At 43.8% G+C, this 23,797-nt stretch overlaps 1 protein-coding gene across 1 annotated transcript; it reads right to left on the reverse strand.

The window, feature by feature from the left end:
- Nucleotides 1–1,801: 1,801 nt before the first annotated feature.
- On the reverse strand, nt 1,802–12,276 carry COPS8 (COP9 signalosome subunit 8). The gene is made up of 8 exons (XM_040560936.1): nt 12,089–12,276; nt 9,702–9,772; nt 8,148–8,196; nt 7,090–7,222; nt 6,053–6,160; nt 5,549–5,611; nt 4,496–4,537; nt 1,802–3,269 (listed from the first exon to the last, which is right to left on the reverse strand). Exons 1-8 carry the CDS (start codon nt 12,164–12,166, stop codon nt 3,190–3,192), a joined length of 624 nt encoding a protein of 207 aa, XP_040416870.1. The 5' UTR covers nt 12,167–12,276; the 3' UTR covers nt 1,802–3,189.
- Nucleotides 12,277–23,797: the final 11,521 nt, after the last annotated feature.

Consider the following 23,797-nt stretch of genomic DNA (forward strand, 5'->3'; position numbering starts at 1 on the left):
TTCAGGACAGCACATCGCAATCTCCACAGAGGACTAAGATACACCTGCCACTGGATGTAAATTCCCCATTTAGGGGTACTGTGAATCAGCTGATAATCAGCTATCAAATGAGAAAAGGCTCACTGATTTGAGCAGCAGGTTGCAAAATTTGTAGGTTTACCTTATATTAGCTCAACGCAAGCCACATGAATTCATTAAAGGTCTCATAACAGTTATCAACAATATTGCCCACAAAGGCATTCGTTTTAAGCTGTATCATTGGCAGTACATTAGTTTTATTCCAAATTAACATGAATACAGCAACTTGTCCCATTTGCCTTGCTCAGACACTAAGCAGAGCATTTCATTTCGCTCCAACACCACCATTTATGACGTCTTAAAGGAGCTAGAGGTATTAAGACTCAGCCTACTCCTCACCTACCTATTTAAATCTGAAAACCAAGGCAGTGTTTTTAGTATCTATACAGGAGAATCAAATAGCATTTGTGCCAGTGAAAAAAGGAGAAAAGCATTTTTGAGGAAGTGTGGAGTTGCATTTTGCATGCAGCTTCAAATCTGCTAGCTCTTTCCAGGAAGAATCAACAGATGTGGATTAAGTGGCCTACCTCACAGTGATTTTTCCCCCCCAAAAAAACTATGCAAGCTAATAGGAAAGATCTCTCCATATATCAGCAACTGGTTGAGTAGCAAGGAGTCAGTTCTCATAACAAAGGAGACCACTACCAGTCACCACAAGACCTGTTATATTCAAAACTTATTTATGCTAGCAAGGCAAGAATGTAAACATAGAAGTTACTCAAGTGAAAATAAATTGATTGCAGAGACCAGAAATACCTTAATTTTACTGACTTTCACTGTGCATTTGTTTGTTATCCATGCATGTATCACATTAACCAGAGGAGAAAAAAATGAATATGGATATGCAATGATGCACAAACTAGTTATCGCTACTGATGAAAGATACTGAAATAACTGTCACTATTATCCCGAGAACAGAGCAGTGTTCAAGAGATTGTAGAACAAAGGCAATCTTAGAAACGATCGAGAAAGAAACAAAATACACTGCCACTGTGGCAAACTATGCTATATCCACTATTGGAACAGTGACAAGCAGATCAACTTAAAAACTGAACCAGAAACCCCCAAAAAAGGTAACAAGGATAAAAGATCTGGCACAGCTTCGGTTACAAAGATGAAACAGAACAGCAAGGCTGAGAGCACAGAACTCAAGACAAGAAACAAGTTAATCCCACACCCAAAGTTAAAAGTCAGCTTTAATTTTACAGCAGACCAGATACTATCCCAAAGTGATGAGCTTGCTAGAGCTGGCAGACAAGAGCCAAGCTACTATACTTTAGTCAGATTATCAGCGTACACAATACGCTTCTCCTATTAACACTTAAGTGCAAATAATTAGCCATGTTAGTAATTAACCAAGTATTTAGCCAGGTTAGCAATCATGTCTAACTTCTGTTACTGCAAGTAGGATTGTTTCCATGTCCTGCAAAAAAACTGCAACAGGGTTGCCCAATACATGCACAGAAGGGGAAATTTTCACCTAGTTCAAGTACTTTACACCTTCAAACATTTTTACAAGACTCCTGTGTGGCAGTGTTCTGTTTTTAATATAAACTCATACAATTGCTGTACATAAAGCTGTTCTAAATACCTGTTTAGGCACAAAGCATTGCACTAATCTTTAACTAGCCCTATACAAATTATGCCAATAAGAATCCATTAAAAAACTAGCCAAACCAGAACTGTACTCTGAGGAAAATTAAAAATCAAGTACACAAGATCAGTGTAAACGCGTTCTTTAATATCACTGAAAATAAATCTGCATCATATTAAGAAATCCACATCTTAGGTGGGTTTCAAATAAATAATCACTTTGACTAAATGTTTACGTACAAAGGGAGCTCTCAAAGCAGCAGTGCACAGTTTACAACTCCTCCCTAACACATTCCCCCAAGAGAATGTACAGTAGGTAGTGCACACTGGAAAAACAATCACAACATAGAGCACACCTGCCATCTTCAATGATGGAACCGCTGACTATGATGTTGAAGAATGGGGGTGAGAAGTGAAAGCATGTACTGCCCTTTAGAGCACCACTATTCTCCCACAGTCTTTTTACCAGCATAATAAGAACGATAAGAAGCAGGAAATACAAGTCTTTTTTTGCTTCTACAATCCACTCTCAACTTAAAAATTAACAAAGCAGTGCTCTGGTATAGGAAATCTATTCCTCAAACTGATATTGCAGCATAAAATATCATCCCTATCCTGACTGGCCTCTACTCCAGAACACCTACTCTTGATTTTCAAATTCCTTTCCAGTAACTGCAGGACCAATCCAGAAAGCTTGGACAGGTAAGAGTCATTGGTAGCAGATCCTTGCTCAGTGTACTGAAAAGAACCATGACATGACAGGCTCTAATGTGTACAGTTTCCAAGCAAAATATCTAGTGTCCTATGTGCACTCACTCAAAAATAAAACCTTCCAAAAAGTAAAATTCTTCCTCAAGGTGAACATTTGCCTTTCAATTATTCTGCCATAAAAACATGCCTGATGTGAAATTTCTCACAATCAAAACAACAAGGAAGATTCGACAAACCAGAAAGGCCAACAAGAAAAAAAGATCAACTATAAAAAATGTCACAAATAGACTTGCAAAAGGGTTACTGTAAATAGTTTTCTTATTTAAGTTACTGTTTCATCAAAACATTCGCTCTCTACAGATATGGGTCGCAGTCTTCCACAGTCTGTACTTTAGATCAACACACAACTGACCTGCGATAAGCACTACAGTGCTCACCACAGAAGCAGGTAACTCAGTAACCTTAATCCCCCAGTACACTTAATCTGCTTCATTCCTCAAAGCTTTTCTTCTCCATTTCTGATATACCTGAAAAAAGTTCTGCATCTCTTGGCTACAGGTCAGTTAAAAAAACCTTACTAAGTAATACTGCTGTGTACCTACTGAACAAAAATTACAGGAGTTAAAGGACTGTTTCAGTAGCTATCTTGGCTTTGGCAAAACACAAACTGGGATAACGTATATGGTATACTCTACACATTTGAGTAAGGGATGCTGCAACATTTAACAGATACAAAATAAGTCTTAGATTTCTAGAACTGTCAGTACACAGGATTCCCAAGTTGCTCTGGATAGAGAAGCAGGATAATCAATTTTCAAGGAAAGCCACATAGTCAGTCAATCTGGCCAACTGCTGTTCATTTGGAATTGGTGGAACAGGAGCAGGTTCTAGAAAAATAATGAAAATAATTCCATTAATGCTGTGTTTTTATTAAGTAAATCAATCCCCAATACCATTCATGATAACAGTAGAGAAAAAATTAAACACGAGAATCTTAGGGGGGCACATCTGAACTATAACTTCTGCCTATGCAGCTTTAGCTGACAGACTATTTTTATCATCTGCACAATTAAGTTGCCAAAGAGTTACTAACAGCAAAAATACTTCTATCAAGTTCCAGTTGTCAGCAGGCTTCAAAAAATTTTTGTACACGCTGTAATCTGCGAATATTGAAGAGTGACAGCTTCACTTGAGGAGAAGCACTGCTGGAGCTCTTCAGGTGCTCCTTTCCTTACAAGCTGACATACTGTAGACACCACAAATCTGCTGGGTTATCTGACTAACAAAACAAAGCACTGCACAGGTTGCAGGAGAATGCAGTGCACATGCAGATGCTTAAATAAACACCAGCCAATGTGGGACTACAGCTTAAGGACAGTCTGGAAGACAAGTGACTAGAACTAGGTAGATAAATCAGGAATTAACATCAGAAAATAAAAAAGCAGGAAAATTGCATTGTTTATTCTTCCTGAAAAGTTAACAGGGATCCATGCAGTTGAACAAGACATACTGCTTAGAATAGTTTCAAAAAGCAAGACCCTAGCTCTTCAAATGGGCTTCAAATTAAACCTGTAAACTGAAGACACTTCTGGCAACTGTATTGGACACAACAAGCCACCAATTCAGATCTACTGTTACTTCTTGTAGAAAAAATGGAACTATTTTGGGAATCAGCATGACAAAATACAACCTATAGCCAAGCTTTGAGAAAAACAATTGTTTTCTTATACACAGAAGACTTCAGAAATCCCTCCTCACAAAAGCAATGAAGCATACTCAGAGCTGCTTTGTGAAGAAGTTACCTTTTCATCAGAAGTTTTAGCCAACCCCCTTTTTGTTTTACAGAGACTGCCTACTCCTGCTCTGGAATCAGCTATGTAAGTGTGAATCTTGGGCACCATTTAAATCGCAGATTTATACGTAAGGGGAAGAGAAGACTAGGGAGAAACATTTAAGCAGCCCAATTGTATTTATTTTTATTTTGGGGGAGGGGGAAAAACAACAGTTCTCTAGGAACCAGTTCCTATTCTGTGGTGCTAAGTTATGAAACTGATCATATTAATCATGCAAGTCTTCAACATATGCAAGCAAATTGTACACAAACAGGAAGTACCTGATGAAGGAATAAATCTGTTAAAGGAAGCTTCCAGTACACCTACAGAAAAAAAACAACAGAAGTTAGCCCCATGGACCAGTTTTAAATGATTATATGCACCAAGCCAAACCTGGATAAACAGGTATTTAAAATTAAACCTGTTCATTGCCCAGGTTTTAGTTCATATTTAATACATACAATACCCAATGCTCAGTGAATTAGACATGCAGCTTCAGAACAGTGAATACCTCCTGCCTATTTCTTTTGTCCCATTAGTAGCTCTTGCACTCAATTTTGGAAAAGAACCACATAACTAGCTCTCAAAACAGCTTATTTTGCAACTAGTTCATGAAAAAAATGGTCAAAGAGCTCAGGACTCTGTTTGGTTATGTTCTCTTAAGATGCATGACAATTTGGCTCCTGATTCTAGAGTAGTACTGTACAGTTTAAGAGCAGTCATTTTATCTCCGCCTTCACAGCTTAACATTTATCTTTGCCTCAAACAGAAAACAGCCGTAGATACCACTATGAAAAAGTGTTTTTGGAGGCTGAGCTTTGCAGGAACACAGATCGTTAACACCACGACAGTTAAAAGATTCAGTAGAAAGTTTTAAAAGCAAAGGAAATTATACCAACAACTTGAGGTCCTCAGAAAAAAGATCTAAATCCCTGCCTAAAGAAGTTCAACTTCTGAAAAAGTTCTCAGGTTCAAAAATGGTATATTTTTACTCATCTTTATTAGATTAAGACATGTCATTTGAGGTCATCCAACTTATGTTCCACTGAGTCAGAGCCAGCAGCAGAGGAGGAGCTGGAGAAGTCATAGCATATCCTGTCTGCTTTTGTTTAAAAATGTTAATTTGAGGATTTAGTTTAATCTAGACTGCTTGTAAGACCAAACAAAACCCACTACTCTGTGCTTCCTACAATTCATAAACATCCCATGTTTTACAGCTGCATAAATCCACATAAAATATCTGAAATAACATTATGCAAAATTTTAATTAGAAACTATTGCATAGTTATTAGAATGGTAAATTCAATGTCCAATGAAACAACAGCTCCACCCACCTGGCTTTTTAGGCATTACCATACGAGTGGAAAAGTCTGCTTGCCAGCCCTGTTCTAACACACCTGAAAAAACATTTAAATAATTTTTAGGAACAAATCTTATACAATTGTTAGAAACAAACCAGATACGCACTAAGACAAGTAGAAAAGCATCTCTGTATGCTGCCTATATGCTATAACTGAGACATTTCTCATAAGTATTTAGACATTTAGTTCAACAAACAAGCTCTTGAAAGTAAAAGCACATTAAACCAGTTTAGCCCACTACCTTCACTTTGTTCATCAGTGAATTGCTTTGACACTTCTACATGTAGAAGGGGATTCTAAAGGTAACTGGTAGCAAGTAAAACTCAAACATTTATCTAAAACTAAGCCATTTACCTCTCTGCACTGCCTCATCAACTCTAAAATAAACTCAGGCTGTATATACATTTATTTACCACTTATAGCTCTCTGATCTCAATCTTTTGCAGAAAAACTACTCAGTGAATAAGCAGAAAGTACCTTTCACAGCTTCTTCTACAGGAAGCCCAACAAAGGCTGCGAAATCATCTGCAACTATTGATGTATATGCTTGAGAAACCAGTCCAAAAGCTCGCCTCCTAGTTGCATCTAAAAAGAGATAAATGTAAGCAGACATACTAGTCTCCATAGCAACGAAACCTCAGAAAATGCTTCCGATCCAAACAGCACACAATCCATTTGGGAAAACCACTAAAACCTCAAAGTTCCCCCTTCCTTCCCACAATTTGTTCAAGTCTCAGTCAGCAGATACTGACAATAGCTTGCTTATGGCCAGTGCAAAACCTCTCAGAGATGGCTTTTAACTTCAAAATGTTGCTTGCAGCAGCTTGGATACTACCACCAGGATGTAAACTGCAGTTTGAGGAACTCCACTTTTGACTGTATTTGCCATTTGAAATGGATTTGTCTCAAATAGTTCCAAATCAGAAAGTCATGAAAAATAGCAATGAGTTACAATCATTTATCCCTTTTACCCCCACATCTGCTTTAATACCAAAGCATTTACAAATCAGTTTCTAAAACTCACAGCAATTACTGCAAAATACCTTGAAAGATTTTTAGCAGTCTGTAGCGCCCTCTAGTAGCAAGACTGTTTATTTGCATGTCACTATTATACAGCCTACAACTACTAAAGCATTTGTTTAAAGCCACATTTAAAAGAAATTTTCATAAGCATCACAAGGTTCTGAAACGTCAAACCAAGCTTCTTACACTCCTGGTTAAACGAGTTTGATAAAGTTGAGTGTCTAGTAGTGTATTTTGCTATTACAGAGTCAAACACTGTGTGAAAATCCAGTAAGAAAGAAAATCCAGTAAGAATACACAACCAGACACGATAAATAAAAGCATTTGAAGTCATACCTAAAAGTTTTTCTGATGAGCTTTTCATTTACACCTGATACCTAAGACCCTTTAATTAAAACAGACAAATACTTGGCAACAATATTCCTGACCACCTCTGGGTTTTAACGATACTAAGCTGTTGCTTGTCAAGAACAAGAAAAAAATTAAGGTACCTCTAAGTGCTTCCATGATTGGTTGAATAGTCTCAGACCACTGGTGCGCACTGATCGTTGTATAGATTCCTGGGAAGTCTCTCTGCCAGATTCGTTGGCCTACCGACCAAACTGCACCAAGTTCAGCATTTGCCTGTTGAGACAAAAACAGTTAATCCATAGTTGTCTGTTCTCTGCAATGACCATTTTACCAATGTAAAATACTATACTCTCAGAGGTGTAACCTTCCCAAAGTAACTCATGCAACAAACTCCCCCCCCCCAATAAGAATGTTGCTTCACACCAAATGCAAGTTACACCTAAAAAATAGACCAGCTACTCACAGAATACTGCTGTTCAAACACAGCAAGTTCCTGAGAAGGCCCAAATAAAATTTGGTTCAGCCAACTGCTGACTGAACTGATGTAATTATTTTTTCTTTTTCAAGAAAAAGAATCTTTCAGAACCATATCACAGGTCCCATCTTGACCCTGAGACTTCTTAATTCAGGACTACAGAGCACTTGTTTCTTGTAAAATATACAACCCCAACTGTTTCTTTGGAAAAAAAATCTCGAACTGAAACAACAAGTAAAGTTTGAAGGCATTCCTAGTATATTTAGCTAAACGCTCAAAACGCATCTTTGATCCACATGCAATGCAAACCAAAGTGCCTTCAGAAAGTTAAATCTGATAGCATAACTTATCTGAAGTTGCATTTCACTGCACAAGGTATTTTACACCTTCAGGTGGAATGTGGCCCCATCTCAGAATCAGGTATTCAGAACAGAGCCATTGCCTTCCTCCAGCTGACTACCCCTTACCACGAGGCTTTCAAAGAAGAATTCCAGATTTACAGAATCCTACATCACAGATTACTTTGGAAGGCAGAGAGAACAGTCAAATCTGCAACTGGAAGACCTTCGGAAGACCAGTATGCCATCTGCTGGACATGCAGCTCACAACAAAGAACTGAGTCCAAAGCTACCCATCAAATAGAATCCTTGGAGGGGGAAAAATCATGTGCAAGCTTACACAAAAGCTGTTTTAGTATCAGCTGGCATTTTATGAAGTACTTACAGATTTAATAGCAGGAGGAATTCTCTTCCAAAGATATCGTGCGTTATTCCTAGAAAAAGGAAGTTAAAAATGCTTCTCAGTGACCAAATGTTTGCTACAAGGGGACACCAAAAGGTTGGTTCAGATATTAAAATTAACTCAAGCATGGCACAATCTTAGTGCTTTCAAATATTCCTTTTATGTCTAATGAAGTAGAAAAAGTTATTTTCAAGAAGACATGACAGTCACAACAAAATAGTTCATTAACTGACTCATTTAATACAAGCTGAGAAGAGGTTTTCCACATTTCTACCACAAGCAGAACTTCACAAAAGTCAGCTTTGCACTATTGTTGGAACAGCTGCAAATTGAACAAACACATGCGCAACTTCTTACACTGTCAGTTGTCGTTTAGACTGGTGGTCTCCAAACTTCAATCATGCCCTTATCAGTAAAACTTTTCTGAGCACCCACACCACCACCAATACATGTATATTTAGAAATTATACACATGCACTATTGTACTGATATAAAATACAGAAATAGAAACCTAAAATGATGAGCCAAAAATGCAATTCCAGCTTGATGTTTTTTGTTAGTAGTACAAGAAAGTGTTCTTGGTGTGCCTGCACCCTGCTTTGGAGATTAAAGATTTAGACTGCTTGCTCTTCTCAACCCAGCTTTCTCACATGCATTTAAAGGCTGAAACATATTGAAATATTTAGTCATCGATCTTTAGAGCACAGCTGAGGAAATCTAGAATGGAACTGATTACAAATGCTCAGAAAGATTTAAAACAAAACAAAATACGATTCACTGCATTTTATTAAAGCACATTTCTACAACACCAAGTCAGAATTAAATAACTAAACCTAATATTCAACATCAGCACACAGTAGAATTTGCCCCAGGAGAATATACAGCTCCATTGCAAGAAAACACTTAAATCATGGAATCACCACACTGACGTTCGCTTTGGCTTTGACATCAAATGTGGCAGTGTCATTTACTCTGCCAGAATAAGTAACCAGCAGCACATCAATAAAACTAAATGGAAAGAATCAAGTTCATACAGGGATGCAGTTAACAGCTCACCAGACTAAATTTAAAGGATCACAGCTTCATTCAGATGGATCTAGATTAAACTTCTGTAAACCATCAGTATCCCTCATTTTTAAGTTTAAAGCTGCCCTACTACGCTGCAGACGCAAGCAGCAGCCTGCGATCTTATTCAAAGTGAGTAAAGCTTGGAAAAGCCACAAATCAAATACCGAAGTGTTCAATGTTTTCCAGCAGAGTCCATTTCACTACTTAAACAACTTTCTGAAATCTGCCCCTTTCCCTTTGGTTAGGGAAGGTGGGCAAAAGCCAACAGAGAAAAATAATCTGACAGAACAAGGGGCTGAGAAACTTAAGTTTGGACTTTAATTTATTTCAAGAACACAGCATTACCCACATGCATTTTGTTAGTCCCACAACAAACCATCAGCATTCTGGCAGCTACAGGTCAATCCTGATCAGCCTAACAGTGACAAATCCACTACCTGAAGTTAAAGATTAATACAAACCACTTACATGTCATTATGCAACAGGTATAAAGCTAGAAGCTGGCCATAAACAAGAGGCGTTGCAATTCCTCCAGGGGCCTAAAAAACAAGCACAAAGAATTTGGTTAGATATTTTAAAAGCAAGACATCTTACAAACTAAGCAAGCAGCTAAGTTCATTAAAACCAAACATTCCAAGGCAGTTGCTGTTTTTCACATCAGGTAATGGCTGTGGACAAATTGTCAGAGTTGCAGTATTTCATTATGGGACAGAGTTAATTTTCCTCCTAGTAGCTGGCAGGGTGCTATGTTTTGGATTAGAATGAGAAGAGCGCTGATAACATGCTGATGTTTTAATTGTTGTAGAGCAGTGCTTACACCAAGCCAAGGACTTTTCAGCTTCTCGCTCTGTCCTGCCAGCGAGCAGGCTGGGGATGCAGCAGGAGCTGGGAGGGGACAGACCCAGGACAGCTGACCCAAACTGGCCAAAGGGGTATTCCATACCATCTGACGTCATGCTGAACAATATATAGGGGTGGCTAGCCGGGGTGGGGGGGGGGCGGCTGCTCGGGGATAGGCTGGGCATCGGTCAGCGGGTGGTGAGCAATTGCATTGTGCATCACTTATTTCGTACACATTATTACTATTAATACTATTATTGTTGTTATTCTTTTCCCTGTCTTAATAAACTGTCTTTATCTCAACTCACAGACTTCACTTTCCCGTTTCTCTCCCCCATCCCGGAGAGGGAGGGGGGAGGGTGAGCGAACGGCTGTGTGGTGTTTGGCTGCCAGCCGGGCTAAACCACAACACATTAATAGTTGTATCTTTCTATGCAGAGTAACTTGCACATGCCAGAAGTTTTAGTTAGAAAACTTAGCTTTGTTTTGCCACATGGATAAGAACGTGACACTTCACCACACTAGTGTTCTAGCTCTTGCTCAGGGAAGTGGTAACCATCTTTAACTTCCTCACAAACTGTTCTAGGCACTCACAATTTCATCACCTTGATCTGAACTTCAGTTCCATGCAGGAAGAAAAACTCCATCCATTCTGGAATTTTCCATTCTGGATGTTCCAGCCAGAGTACTATTTCTTCGCTCACTTGAACTTCTCTTCCAAAGAAAAAGCCAGCCTAAGCACTACCACACTTCAGCAGGCCTCACAAATCATACAAGTAGGAAAAATGAATTATAACAAAGTTATAAAATTTTGATAGTCCATAATCATTTAAAAACTGAAACGATTGATAAATTGCTAAAAGCTTATTGAAAAGGGCAGTGCAGCAAGCACTCACAGGAAGCCAATTATGCAGCTACTTGATTTAATTACATGTGTGATTTATGAGCTCACCTAAGCCAAGAAGAGATGATTAGCTGTATCAGAGTGGATATCACCCCCAGCTATTCTTACTGTTTTCCAGGGATCATCACCTACCTAGGAATTGAATAATTTCCGCAAATGCTCTTTGGATTACAACTGCTAAAACAAAGCCAGCTCAAGCAATACCACCTGTAAGTACTGTGCAACTTCACCTCTGGTGTTTCCTCATGCCAAATTAAACAAATTTCATTAGTTTCTGTCAGAAGACTGGAAGAACAGATGGAAAACCAGAAGAACCAGCCTGACAATCTGCAGTTTTACATCTACAGCACCACTGAAGGAAGCAAAACCAGAGCTACTGCTGTTCTTCAGGAGAAGCAGCAGTAACCCTGTACACACCCTACAAGGCAGGAATACAGCTTCTGAGTGTAAAACAACAGGCCCTGCCACGCAGCTGTTCCATGCATGCAAAGGCACTCTCCTGCCTCACCAGCCTCACAGTGAAGCATTTCATAGAATCACTGAGGTTGGAAAAGCCCTCCAAGATCATCTGGTCCAACCAATCCCTACCACCAGTATCACCCACCAAACCATGTCCCCAAGCACCATGTCCAACCTTTCCTTGAACACCCCCAGGGACAGTGACTCCACCACCTCCCTGGGCAACCCGTCCCAATGCCTGACTGCTCTTTCTGAGAGGAAACCTCTCTTAATTTCCAACCTGAACCTCCCCAGGTGCAACTTGAGGCCACCTGTGAGAAGAGGCCGACCCCCAGCTCCCCACACCTCCCTTCAGGCAGTTGCAGAGAGCAATGAGGTCTCCCCTGAGCCTCCTCTTCTCCAGGAGAAACACCCCCAGCTCCCTCAGCCGCTCCTCACAGGACTTGTGCTCCAGGCCCTTCCCAGCTCCGTAGCCCTGCTCTGGGCACGCTGCAGGGCCCCGATGTCCTCCTGGTACCGAGGGGCCTGCAGCGGAGCAGACTCGGGCTCAGTGCAGCGGCGAGGCCGGGCCCTCAGGGGCAGCGCGGCTACGGCGACGCGCAGGGACACACATACCGGGACACACGCACACACCGCGATCCCGCAGCCCCACCTCGAGCTCCTGCGTCTCGCACTGCTCCAGGAGCTTCCTGAAGCTGAAGCCGCCCTCCGCCATCACCGCCACCGGCATCTTCACCTCCCCCTCCCCCTCGCCGCCGCCCGGCCCCTGCCGCCTCACAGCAGGCGGCGGCCCCGCCCCGACGTCACTTCCGGCGCGCACAGCCCGTACTTCCGCCCGCAGCACCAGGCGGGTCCCTCTGTCCTGCAGCTCTTATGCTCTGGAGGACTTCGAGGAGGGCGGGGCCAGCTCCGGGGGCGGGGCCAGAGGCGTGCGTGTGAACTTTTTTTTATATATATATATATCCCTGTATGTATATGGGTACATATATGTATGTACGAGGGGTATATCCGTGTATATATATGGATATATCCCTGTATTTATATATATATGTATGTATATGGAGTATATATGGAGGATATATTATATCTATGTATGTACATGGATATATCCATATATATACATATATGTATGCATATGGAGTACATCCATGTATATATATGGATATATATATATATGTATATGGGGTATATCCATGTATATATATGGATATATCTGTGTATGCGTATATATAAGTATGTATATGGAATATATCCATGTATGTATATGGATATTTATGTAGGTATATGGAGCATATCTATGTATCCCATATACATATGTATATAGGATATATCCATGTACATATACAGATATATATACGTATGTATATGGGGCATATCCATATATATATATGGATATACCCACCTATGTGTGTAGGTATATATGTATGTATGTATATGGAGTATATCCATGTATGTATATAGGTATATCGACATATATTCTCCATTTATATATATCCATATATATATACTGCATATACATAGCCATGTATACCTCCCGGTATTTCTCCATATATATATCCCCATATATATACCTCCACACCTCCATATATATATATCCCCGTATATACATCCTCATACCTCCATATAAATATCCCCATACCTCCATATATTATATATCCCCATATATATATCCCCATACTTCCATATATAAATGTCCCCATACCTCTGTATATATATCCCCATATATATATCCCCATACACATATTTAGAGGATATATGTGTCCATATACATAACCATACATACGTATGGCTACACCTAGCCTATAAATTAGCATATGCACCAAAACCAGGCTCTCTGGTGGTGGTCTCGGCGCTTTTGGGTTGGAGAAGGGAGGAACCAGGTCACAGCTGCTCCCCCCGCCAGCTGTCCCTGTCCCCAGGGTCCTTTGCTGCGCTGGGCTGGGCCCTGTGCTGCTCTCACCTGCTGCTCATGCTCCCAATTCTCTCAATTTTTGGAGTGGGGGGCAGCAGTGGAACACCCCCCACAACAGGACAGAGTCATAATGCTATCCGTGGAGGCGAGCACCCCGAGATGTGTTTAGCCCCATGCCCGCAGGCAATCTCTCCCTCCTTGACCTGGAATGGGAGCCGATGGTGACAGAGGGTTTCCATGGTTAATTAGCCATCCTTAATGAGCCATCAGGGCCACACGTTGACTCCCAGCGAGCAAGCACACACATGGGCAGGGGCCCTGGGGGTCTTGGGCACCCCTACAAACTCCCACAGCCTTCACTTGAGCCCTCCACACCCCCAAAGCCGGCATGGCCTACAAAGGCCTCCTCTGGTGGCACTCACAGGCCTGAGCAAAGCCACGTCTCTGTGGCACGCTCCTCCTCTCACCTGGGTGATCGATTGCTCCAAAGATTGGGAAAAAATGATCACAATCGGGCTGGTTTGTGAGAGCTTCCCACGAGAGGGCACTGGCTGCAAGGGAAATGAAGAAAAGTCCAAAGAAATAGGATGGAGGTTTCACCGCCGTGCTCCGCTTCTCCCCAGTGCAGCTCCCGGCCACCTCTGAATGTCCTGCTCTCCTTTCATGCCAGAAACTCTTTCTATTTGGGGGCAGTCAGGCCATTTTTGTTTATTTTTTCAGGCTTTCATTAAGCTTTTGGGACTAGAGAGGAAGCCGTGCTTTCCAGTGTTGTTAGCTGAGCCTCCCAAAGCCACCAGGACCACTGACACTCTGCAAGCAATGCCTCTGCGTGGAGGTAGCCAGAATCGCCAGAAATACTGTTTCCTCTCCTTTTTTTTTTTTTTTTTTTTCTGTTTTCCCCCATCCCTCTCCTCTTGTCTTTCATCTCCCTCTTCACCACCCCTCCTGCCCCCAGGGACATCCCCCTGCAAGCCCATGATGCTGTACCCAGCCTGATGCACCAAGACCACGGCCAGGAGGTGAACCCCTTGGAGGTTTTCTGCCCCTCAGAAAGCCAAAATCTCTTTTACTGGAGGCTTGATGACTGCTTCCCAAGAGGTTTTCTCCCCCCGGGGTCAAGTTTTTCCCCTGACTGTGTTACATTGTCAGGGACAAGGCCAAGCATTGGGCCAGGAGACATCGTCTGCTCACACAGTGCAGTTCCAAGACAGGGATGTCCAAAGAGCCCAAATATTTGATTTCAGGAGGGGATGGATCTGGTTAATACAGCAAAATGTCCCCAGACACCCGGTGCAAGGAGAGGTGGCACAGCCATATGTGGAGGGTTGTCACCCATGGGTCAGTTTTCATTAGGAGGTAGCTTCATTAAGGCAAATTTGACCATTTTGGTTGCAGGACAAAATTTTCAAAAGCTGCATAAGGAAGTGATAGCATTTTTGGGGAGGAAATATGCTAGAGGGGATTTTTTTTTTTTCATTTTTTACGCCCTCAGCATCACCAAAAGTGTCGATGACTGAAAACTTCTCGATTAAATAATCTTGTCAGGAAAGATTAACTTTGATTTCTCCTTCAGCTCTGTTCTGACTAGCTTAGCAAATGGAGAATTTTACTCTGAAAAGGAACCATGAAATCGGCCCCAGGCTCAGCATGGTTTAATGATTAACATGTAAAAGAAGGCTGCATTGTAACCAAAACACAATAACAAAGTTTGGGGGATTGCTGCTTTCTGGCCCCTTTATGGAGGATGGACTGAGAGCTTGGATCAGGCTTCAGGTTTGGGTTTTTCATTCTCATTTGTCTTTTGCTGGTTTGTGGAGGGTTTTGCTCCAGCCCATTGCAGGAGGCATCTGCCAGGCCTTGGTCAGCGCATTGACAACCTCTTCCCAAACCTTCCAGTCCCATCCTGCAGGATCCATCCATGAATTCCCTGCTCCTGAAGCTCACCTGTGTGCTTCCCAAACCCTCTGTCCCATCCCATCCCTACCAAAGGCTTTATAGGCACCATCCTGCATCTCCAGACATTGACTGAGGTGGGTCAACCCGGCATCCCAGCCGTCACAGGATCATCTGTTCTATCTGGGAGCTTCTCTTCAATTTAAGCACCAAAATAAAAGCCCGGCCTGGGAAAAGAGACGAGCACGTACGAGAATCTGGCCTGCAGCAAATCTGGACAGCTTAAATTAATGGGAAAACTCCTTGTACTGAAAGGATCCTGGTTTTGCCTTTGGCCCGTGGGATTGAAAAGCACTTTAAGTCTTGGCTTCCAGCTGTTGCGGAAGTGTAAAGTATATTTAATGTGATTTTTATTCAGCTCCTTATGGCGGTGATGGCACGAACATCTCAGAAACTCATTTACACCCAGTATGAATTTTAATGCAGCAGCAGAAATGGGTCCTAGTTCTGCAGGGCCGAGCCGTCCCAAGGAGCAGTTCTTTGTTCTCAAAGTCGCACCAAGCCATTTCCAAGAAAGATTACCAGGGGTGCTGGGGCGGGGCTGTATTTCCCCAGCTGCTTTCGTGAGCTGACTGGGATCCGAAGGCACGCTCTGCAGTGATGATTACAAAAGATTTCCCTTTCTCATCTCGTTCAAAAGCTTTTCAGGGGAACAAAAGAATCATTATGGGGAAAATAAGATTCAGCACACTGATACGGAACAATAGGAAAGTTAATTTAATGTGAAAGTTAAAGAAAACGGCGGTAAAGGGTCAAGTTTAACTTCTCCACACCCTTCCCCATCTCCTCAGTACCCTGATTTATATGATCTGCATCCGACCGGACTAAAGGCTGTACCTAAATACATTATTTCCTCCCATTACATCAAAGCCTGTTTTACACCAGCTCCTGCAACCAGAGTGGACAAATGCCTCGTTTTTATGAGCTGTGCACAGCGGAAAGGAAGTGGCGAGCGGCTGGCGTGCTGGAGGAGCCCATTTCCTACGCCGAGCCCTTTTCCGAGTGCTTGATACGAGGTTGCAGCCCACGACCAGGTCCCCCTTTGTGATATTCACAAGGCACCAGCAGCCAACCCAAACAGCTCGGGGATGGTTTGGGAACGTCCTGACATGGGGACCTCGTGTGTGCTCGCTCCGGCGTTGGGACATTTAGAGCATCCCACAAAGAGCAGTGGGCTGAGGGCATCGCTAAGAAATTCCAAGTTATTTTTCCAACCTATTAATTCTCCCCCCCAATTTTTTATTTTTATTTTTTTCATTTTTATAGGGCATCATTTTCAACTCCAATAAACCAAAAGCTCTCTAGGGGATTGGTATTTTCCCTGCCTCATCCTTGTTCTTTCAACTCCAACCTGAAAACTCTGTTTGCTGGAAATGCCTTGCTTGCTTTTTATTACCACAAGACAGTTTAATGCAATGTTGAGTGCTGCCTGTGCTCTATTGGCTTTCCGAATAAAGCAGATCCTGCAAATTTAATGTGCTGTTCTGCGTTACGTGGCACTTTATATGCAGGTGTTTACGGCACTGTGCAGGCATGGTATTACACTTAGAGCAATGTGCAGGGAAGGACACGAAGGGGACCCCATCCCCTTCCACTGTTCATATGGGGCTGTGTCAAAGTGACCTGCCTGGGTTGAGCAGGGAATTGTCAGGGGTGACTGCTTTTGCCAGCAGCTCTGGAGGCACAGGCTGCCCTTTCTTAACCTGCGAAGGGAAAAGGAGACCCTCTGTGTGTTTAACCTAAACTTTGTTTTCATGACTTTCGAGGCATGTCTATGCATTTTCCTGTTTTTGCTTCATTCCACGGGATCCTCGGCCAAGTTTCTGTCCCCTCCCAAACAGCTCCAGCTCCTTTGCCAGCAGTTTTTGATCTCCGCATATTTTAATCCTCTGCAATGAAGACCTTGGGTAGCTTTGAGCAAGAGATCAGCGCTTGCCCTCGCTGCACCTTCCACCACGCTGCTCCCTTGCTTGGAAATCCCAGAAATCCCCGAGATTTGGGGGAATGGAGAAGGGAAATCCCAAGTCCAGCACAGGGTGTTTGGGGGGAATTGGGGGGGAATAGAAGGGACATCCTTGGCCCAGCATGGGAGTATTTTGGGGAATGGGGTGGGGACATGCCTCTGCCCAAGGCTGCCCCACAGCACTGTCCCCAGCCCCATGACAGCAAATCTCCCCGCCATCTTCACGGGAGTGTGATGCACGGCCGTGTCTCCCGGGGCAGGCTTTTAAACCCGCTAATCTCCTGTAATCGCACGCGTGTTGCAAACACCTGTTCCCCCTGCAAAGCCACCGGGACTCTGGGAGAGCGTTTGGGTGAGCGTAATAACAGGCGCAATTAGAAAGGCGGGCTTTGATCTGCGGGGGGTAAGGAGTCCAGGCAGCTGTGCAGAAGCCTCTCGCGCAGTCACTCTTCTCCTTCGGTGACATCCTAACAAAGAAGACCTTGTGTCCGTGATGCTTCGTTATGGCTCGTTCCCAAGCCCCGGCCACCTGCCTGTCCCCGTGCGCACTGTTCGGGCACCTCACCCATCGCTGCTGGCACAGGGGTGGCCCTGATGCTCACGATGAGCTGCCAGGCTTTGGTCCCAATTACTCCAAACCCACTCTGCAATGGGTCTGCAATGTCCTCTGCGAACAGCTGGCTCCTCCATCCAGGTGTGCTCGCCACGCAGGGGTCCCCACAAGCATCCCCCCAAGGGGGGGAGCACGAAAAAGATGCTGATGCTCTGCTGCACCAAGCAGTTTGCTGCCTGTTCTCAATGTCAGCATTTCCCTCCAAGCCTTTGCACTGTGTTCACATGAAAAAAACCCAGACAAGGAGCTGCCAAAGCAGGATCCCAGCCGGCATCAGCAAATGTCTTTATGCTGTGCTGGTTGCGTGCAGCTGAACAGATTTCTACCCTTGCTAATGCAGCTGGAGCGTGCTCAGCCCTGGAGGGTGAGCAGTGTGGAAGCAGACACTCTGTTCAGGCAAACACAGAGGCTTTAACCTGGGGCTTAAAATGCTTAACCTTTGTGATTTCAGAGGGGTTTTGCTGGGTTTGGTGCATGCACATAGCAAGGGGATGCTCTCAGGTCATTATAACCAGGGGTGCAAGCACAGGGGGACCAGAAGCAGGTAAGGGGAAAGCTAAAACCAAACTGCATCAGACCAACACTTTCCTGGGAAGCTCAAATGTGTGGTTGGGCTTTCAGAGGTCCCAAACATCATGATGCTGACCTTGCCTTGCAGCCAGGCCACCATGGGGACCACACGTCACCCAACGACTCCTTATCCCTGTGTTATCTCTACTGTCATGGAGCAGGGGAGGTCGGGATGCGCAGGCGAGGTGTGGGAGCCTCATATGCCCACTTGCAGCCCAAGAAACCAGGGCACAGCAGCTCAAAGCCCATCGTTTGGGTCATTTAACCCTCAAAGAGCAGGCATGCTGGAGATGGCACCATGATGGTAGATCTTGCCTTGGCAGGAGCACAAAAGCCAACCCAACAGGTCCTTTCCATCCCAAATTTCCACGTGTCTTTGTAGGCACGGCTGCGGAGGAAGTACCTCTTAAAACAAGGACAGGGAAAAAAAAATTCCTTCTGGTCTTCTGCCACATAGTTTCCATAAATGCTGGAATAAGGCGGATCTGAAAAGGAAGCGAGGTGGATACAAAGCGAGAGGAAAAAAGAAAAAAATCTCAGGGAAAGAAATCTAACTCCATCAGGCAAACAAACCAAAACAATAAATGTTCTCTTTTTCCCCTCCTTTTCTTTCATGGAAAAAACAACAGAAGAAATAATAGAAACCAGGGAGGAAAGATGAAGACCCTTCTGTTTGCAAACACTCACGGAAAATGACAGGTTTTTACACATGGAGGATGTTCATCAGCGTAGTTTTGGCCTGAATTTCTCTGTTTACAGTGAGCTCTCCATGCGGTCAAAGCCCACGCCAGAGCTGTCACTGCAAAGCAGCGAGTGCCGGCGGTCAGCGATGAGCTCGGTTAGAGGTGGTGGCAGAATCCGAGAGCAAGGGGATTATTTTTGCTCCCCGAGGAAGCAGCAGGTGGAAACAGATCCGCAGAGCCTCTCTCTGTGGTCGCTTGGCAAAATGTCTGCCCGGGATCCCTCACCGCAAAGCTGGGGAGTTTGCTTCTCCAAGCAAAAGTTTTTCATTAGAGAAGTTTGGGTTTTATAACAAGCCTGATACATTCGTATAAATATTTTGTTCCTTGGGGAGGGCTAGCAGGCTCCAGGAGAGGCTCTGTTTAACTGCAAAGCAAGTCTTCCATCAACTGCAGGGGTTTTGCCCGCTCCCGAAGCCTCCCTGTGCCCTGTGCACGGAGTCGGAACATGGCGACCTGGCAGGGATGGAGCCCATCCACTCTCACTCCACATGCCCTGCATGATGCCCAGTGGTCCTCTGCTCCCCATAAAGGAATCCTGATATTTCTCCTCGCTCCCCCTAATATCCTCCACTGGGGTCTAAGGCAAGCACAAAGCAGGAAAGGCTTCGGATGTGCCTTTATCTGCAGCACGGTTAGGTTTTATCCCTCATTAGTTTCTCCCAGGAAGGCCAGGCCAGCTGGCTGGTGCTGGGTGAGATGGGGATTTTATGTAAAATGAAGATTTAGAAAGAGAAGATGGAGGAGAGTAAAAGGAGAAGGCTATTGTGAAGAGCAGAGGGGTTCTGGATGGTAGCATCGTGTGACAGGGGCTGGGCATCAGGAGCAGAGGCTGGAGGCATAACAAGGATGCTCCTGCAGCACTTCACCTCCTCTTGACATCTCGAAATGTTAGCTTTTACCAAGATTTTCCTTGTGGCACCATATATGCCAAAACCAAATTGAGGGGACCCTGACCAAGACAACATACAGCATCTCTGGGCATTTCCCAACGGACTAAGCATCATCAGAGGAGGTGCATGAGGGAAAAAGGGATTAAAGAGGAGGTTAAATGTAGGTCTTTAAGGGTGGGTTTCCCAGCGCTAGACACGCGTGAACCCTCTGGTGCTGGGGGACATCCAAAAGGAGCTGTTTGGCAAAGGGGCAGAGAGGCACAGCCAGCATAATCCCATTGTAAACCTGCCTCCGTGCCGGGAGGGATAAGGCTGGACATGGCCAGCTGGAAAAAAATCCTCTGAGTGCTGAGTAAAAGCTTGCCAGGCAATTAGCATCGCCATTGTCCGCTCTGATTTAATTCTCTCACAGAGGGTTTTGTAACTTCTTCTTAATTCCTCTATTGGCCTGATGGGAGGATGTGTCTGCAGGGTTTGGGGAACACTGACCCTGGGTCTGCTCTCTGCTTCTGGCTGGAAACAGCCAGTTTTACATCAATAACGTGAGAGCAGTGCGGGGAGACGGGCTTTTAGCACAGGCTGTGCCATTCGGTTTGAAAGGAATAGAATAATCGATAAAGGAAAGGTGGCTGTGCAAAAGGCTGAAGCAATATCACCCAGCATTAAAATAATTCCTGGGCTAAAAAAAAAAAAAGAAGAAAAAAAGAGACATGCACACTCCATAAATGAGGAACTGTAAGAGTTTATGACAATAACAATGGCAAGAGCACAACTCATAACATAATCATTCGATCAATTTTTCTCAAATGGTTTCCAGACTAAGGGCTGGAGCGGGAGGCCAATAAACAAGCTCCCTAAATTCCACTTTTACTTCTGCCTGTGAGCTGGCACAGAGCACTGCATGTGCCCGGCAAAAAAGGCCTGACCTCAAGGACAGCTCGATGCCGGTGTCCCTGAAAAAAACAGCTTGCTCCATCCCAGCTCCCCCACTGGGAAAGGTGACTTGTCCCGGCCGTCAGCGGGGAGAGCCGAGAGATGAAAGCTTCTCTTCACCGGCCAGACATTTCGAGCAGAATTACCTTTTGATGAAAGCATTTCTGCTGACATTTTTTTGTCTTCCGGAAAGCAATGCGAGCGGAAAAATATCCATTCAAAATGAAACAGAAAGTTTCTCCTTTTTCACCTCCTTTGTCTTCTGTGGAAGAGTTCAGCGATGTTTCCTTTGCAAAATATTTTCTTTGCCCTTGCAGCCGTTTCAGCTCTCCCCGTTGCTCTGATTACTCGCCACCTCCAGAGTTCCTGTGACATTTATTTAATGATCTTGAAAAGCCTGTCAGCGAAAGCTGAATGCAAAAAAATTCATAATTTTAGCAAATTATTATTAAATCGCCACTTTCCCTGCTTCTTTGAATGTCACTGTTATGGTGAGTGGCTTTCCCTGCGTTAGCCTGTGTTTTGCCACACTGATGTGTTTTAGCCTTAATAATTTATACCTTAATTCCCAAATTTTCCAGAGCCCTCTCCCCAGGAAGGTATTCTGGGATGGACCCAGCGTCTCCATATTTCACTGGCTGTGGACGTAACTATTTAATTTAAGCCATGGAGCTATTTATTCTGCAAGAACACTGTGCTTTTATTAGCCATTTATTTACAGTACGTGGCATTCCCCACGTGCATGACCTGCTCACGAGCACAGAAGGAGGCTATTTATTTTGGAGTCTTCTCTAATTTACACTAACCATGGAGCAGGGACCCATAAAAAGGCTGGCAAGTGGAGCAGAGCCAGTTTGTGGGCTCTGACAACACGGCCACTACAAGGCACTATTCATCCCTCGACTATAAATATATATTTCAAGGTGCCCAAGGGAGTCCAGAGTTCAGTATCCAGCCCCTGAAAGTTAAAAAAAAAAACAGGTGGGCACCAGGCATATGGTCACTTTGTATTGTACCGACCTTATTGCAGGCTGGGGAGGCATAGGGCTGGTGATCCTGCACCCCCAGACCCCATCGCACCCCTCTGCCCCCCTTGCACATCGTGTGCATGCCTGGAGGGGAAGAGGTGCAGCCACATTTCAGCGGGAGAGGGCCAAAAAAATAAATAAATCATAATGATTAGGAATTGTTCTACCGAATGCCTTTCCTTCTGTGGCACCCCGAAGTGTTCTTAGGGAACCCTGCAACACCAAACATCTGGGCACAGCAACAAGCAATAAGGAACAACAGCATGTTCATTGTTTAGCAGCCTTTTATAATCCGTCCAATGGTTTTTAAATAAAGTGAATGGAAAATAATGCAGATTCCAGGCCCTGGAACCCATTATTCTTGCATGCCAAGAGCAATGCTGCTAAGTGCAACAAGGACTCTGAAGTTAATGAAATTCCTGCCTGAGCAAACTTTTATCATGCTGTTTGGTAAAATGACTCGTGCATCATAAAAGCAACATCACTCAAGCTGTTAAAATGTCTTCTGTGTAAAGTCAGGCTAAGGAGCAGGAGGAATACATTTGTTAAATTACATATAACTGGTCATATATATTTTAAATATATCTTTATTAGGTTACTGGAGGTTGTTGAGTTTAAAGCATGATGGCGAATTGATCAACTGCTGTGCCAGTGATAGAAGTCCCCCGTTTGAATGGAAGGCTGAAAAATTTTAACTGATTTTCATACAGAACAGCAATCCGTCACCCCATCATGCCTGGAAAGGCTCCATTGCTAGAGCAGTTTTCTGTAAAAATGTTTCATTGACAGTTGAATGAATAAATAACTGAATCACTTCAAAGCCCCCAAAGGAGCATTTGTTTGAAGAATGCATTTTTGATGACAGCATCCACCCTGTTTCTAAAATCCCTAATAATCTTCCCTTTTCACTCAAGCTCTGTTTTGCATGAGGAGAGCTTTGCAGAGAAAACCTTCCAGCCGGCCCTAATTAAGTTCAGCTTTGTCCTGATGAAGCAGATCTCCAGAGCTGGATTTTCGAAGCCCTCGCGTCTGCCCTAACATCTCTCCAAGTGGAGCTGGCTGGAAAATGCCCTGAAAATGCAACAAGGACTGAACTTGCCTTTGGAAGCCCACTCAGGTGTCAATAACCAGAGGTCGACTGCTGACTTTTCACCCACCACAGCCTACTCTTCGCAAAGGGACACACGGGACAGATTTCTCCTCTTCTGCTGCTGGATGGAGGTTGGAAGAGTTAATTTTAAGGGCTGCCTGAAGCTCAGCTCGTTTCACCTCCACTCCCCCCCTCCTTAAAGTTTTTAAAGTATTTAGCTGGAATTTATTTTCAAGATCAGTTATGCACAGTGCCTGTGAGTAATCCACCCTGGCTGGATAGATAACTCTGGGTCTCATTCGTCATTTTTCCCTGACCCTTTATTTATAGAGCTGATTATAAAAGTGCCTCCGGAGCCAACAGCTCAGCAGCTCTGTTGAAGTCAATGAGCTTGGGTCAATTTGTACCCACAGAAGAGGTAAGCCCAAGCCTTCATCTTTTGCATTTTGGGCGCTTTCACTGCTTTTTGACCAAAACCTGAAAAAGCAGCAGCAACAAAGCTGTGACATACATCAACCATTTCTGCTGAGCCCAGAGAGTGAGACAGCCCTTTACCTGGAGGCCTGGGGAAGTGCAGGGAGATTAAGTAATCCTAACGTAGGTGTCAGGAGCCTTCTCCTGCAGGGAACAACAGGACATCAGTGTCACCGTCCCTACCTCCTGACC

This window comes from Cygnus olor, chromosome 6 (genome assembly GCF_009769625.2).
Source record: "Cygnus olor isolate bCygOlo1 chromosome 6, bCygOlo1.pri.v2, whole genome shotgun sequence".
Taxonomy (NCBI): Eukaryota; Metazoa; Chordata; class Aves; order Anseriformes; family Anatidae; genus Cygnus; species Cygnus olor.

Coding starts and splice junctions, on each gene's coding strand:
- COPS8 (XM_040560936.1), bottom strand. CDS start 12,166: ATGCCGGTGGCGGTGATGGCGGAGGGCGGCTTCAGCTTCAGGAAGCTC. Junction 8,197..9,701: donor TACCTGTTGCATAATGACAT/GTAAGTGGTTTG, acceptor TCCTTTTTCTAG/GAATAACGCACGATATCTTT. Junction 5,612..6,052: donor TGTAGAAGAAGCTGTGAAAG/GTACTTTCTGCT, acceptor ATGTTTTTTCAG/GTGTGTTAGAACAGGGCTGG.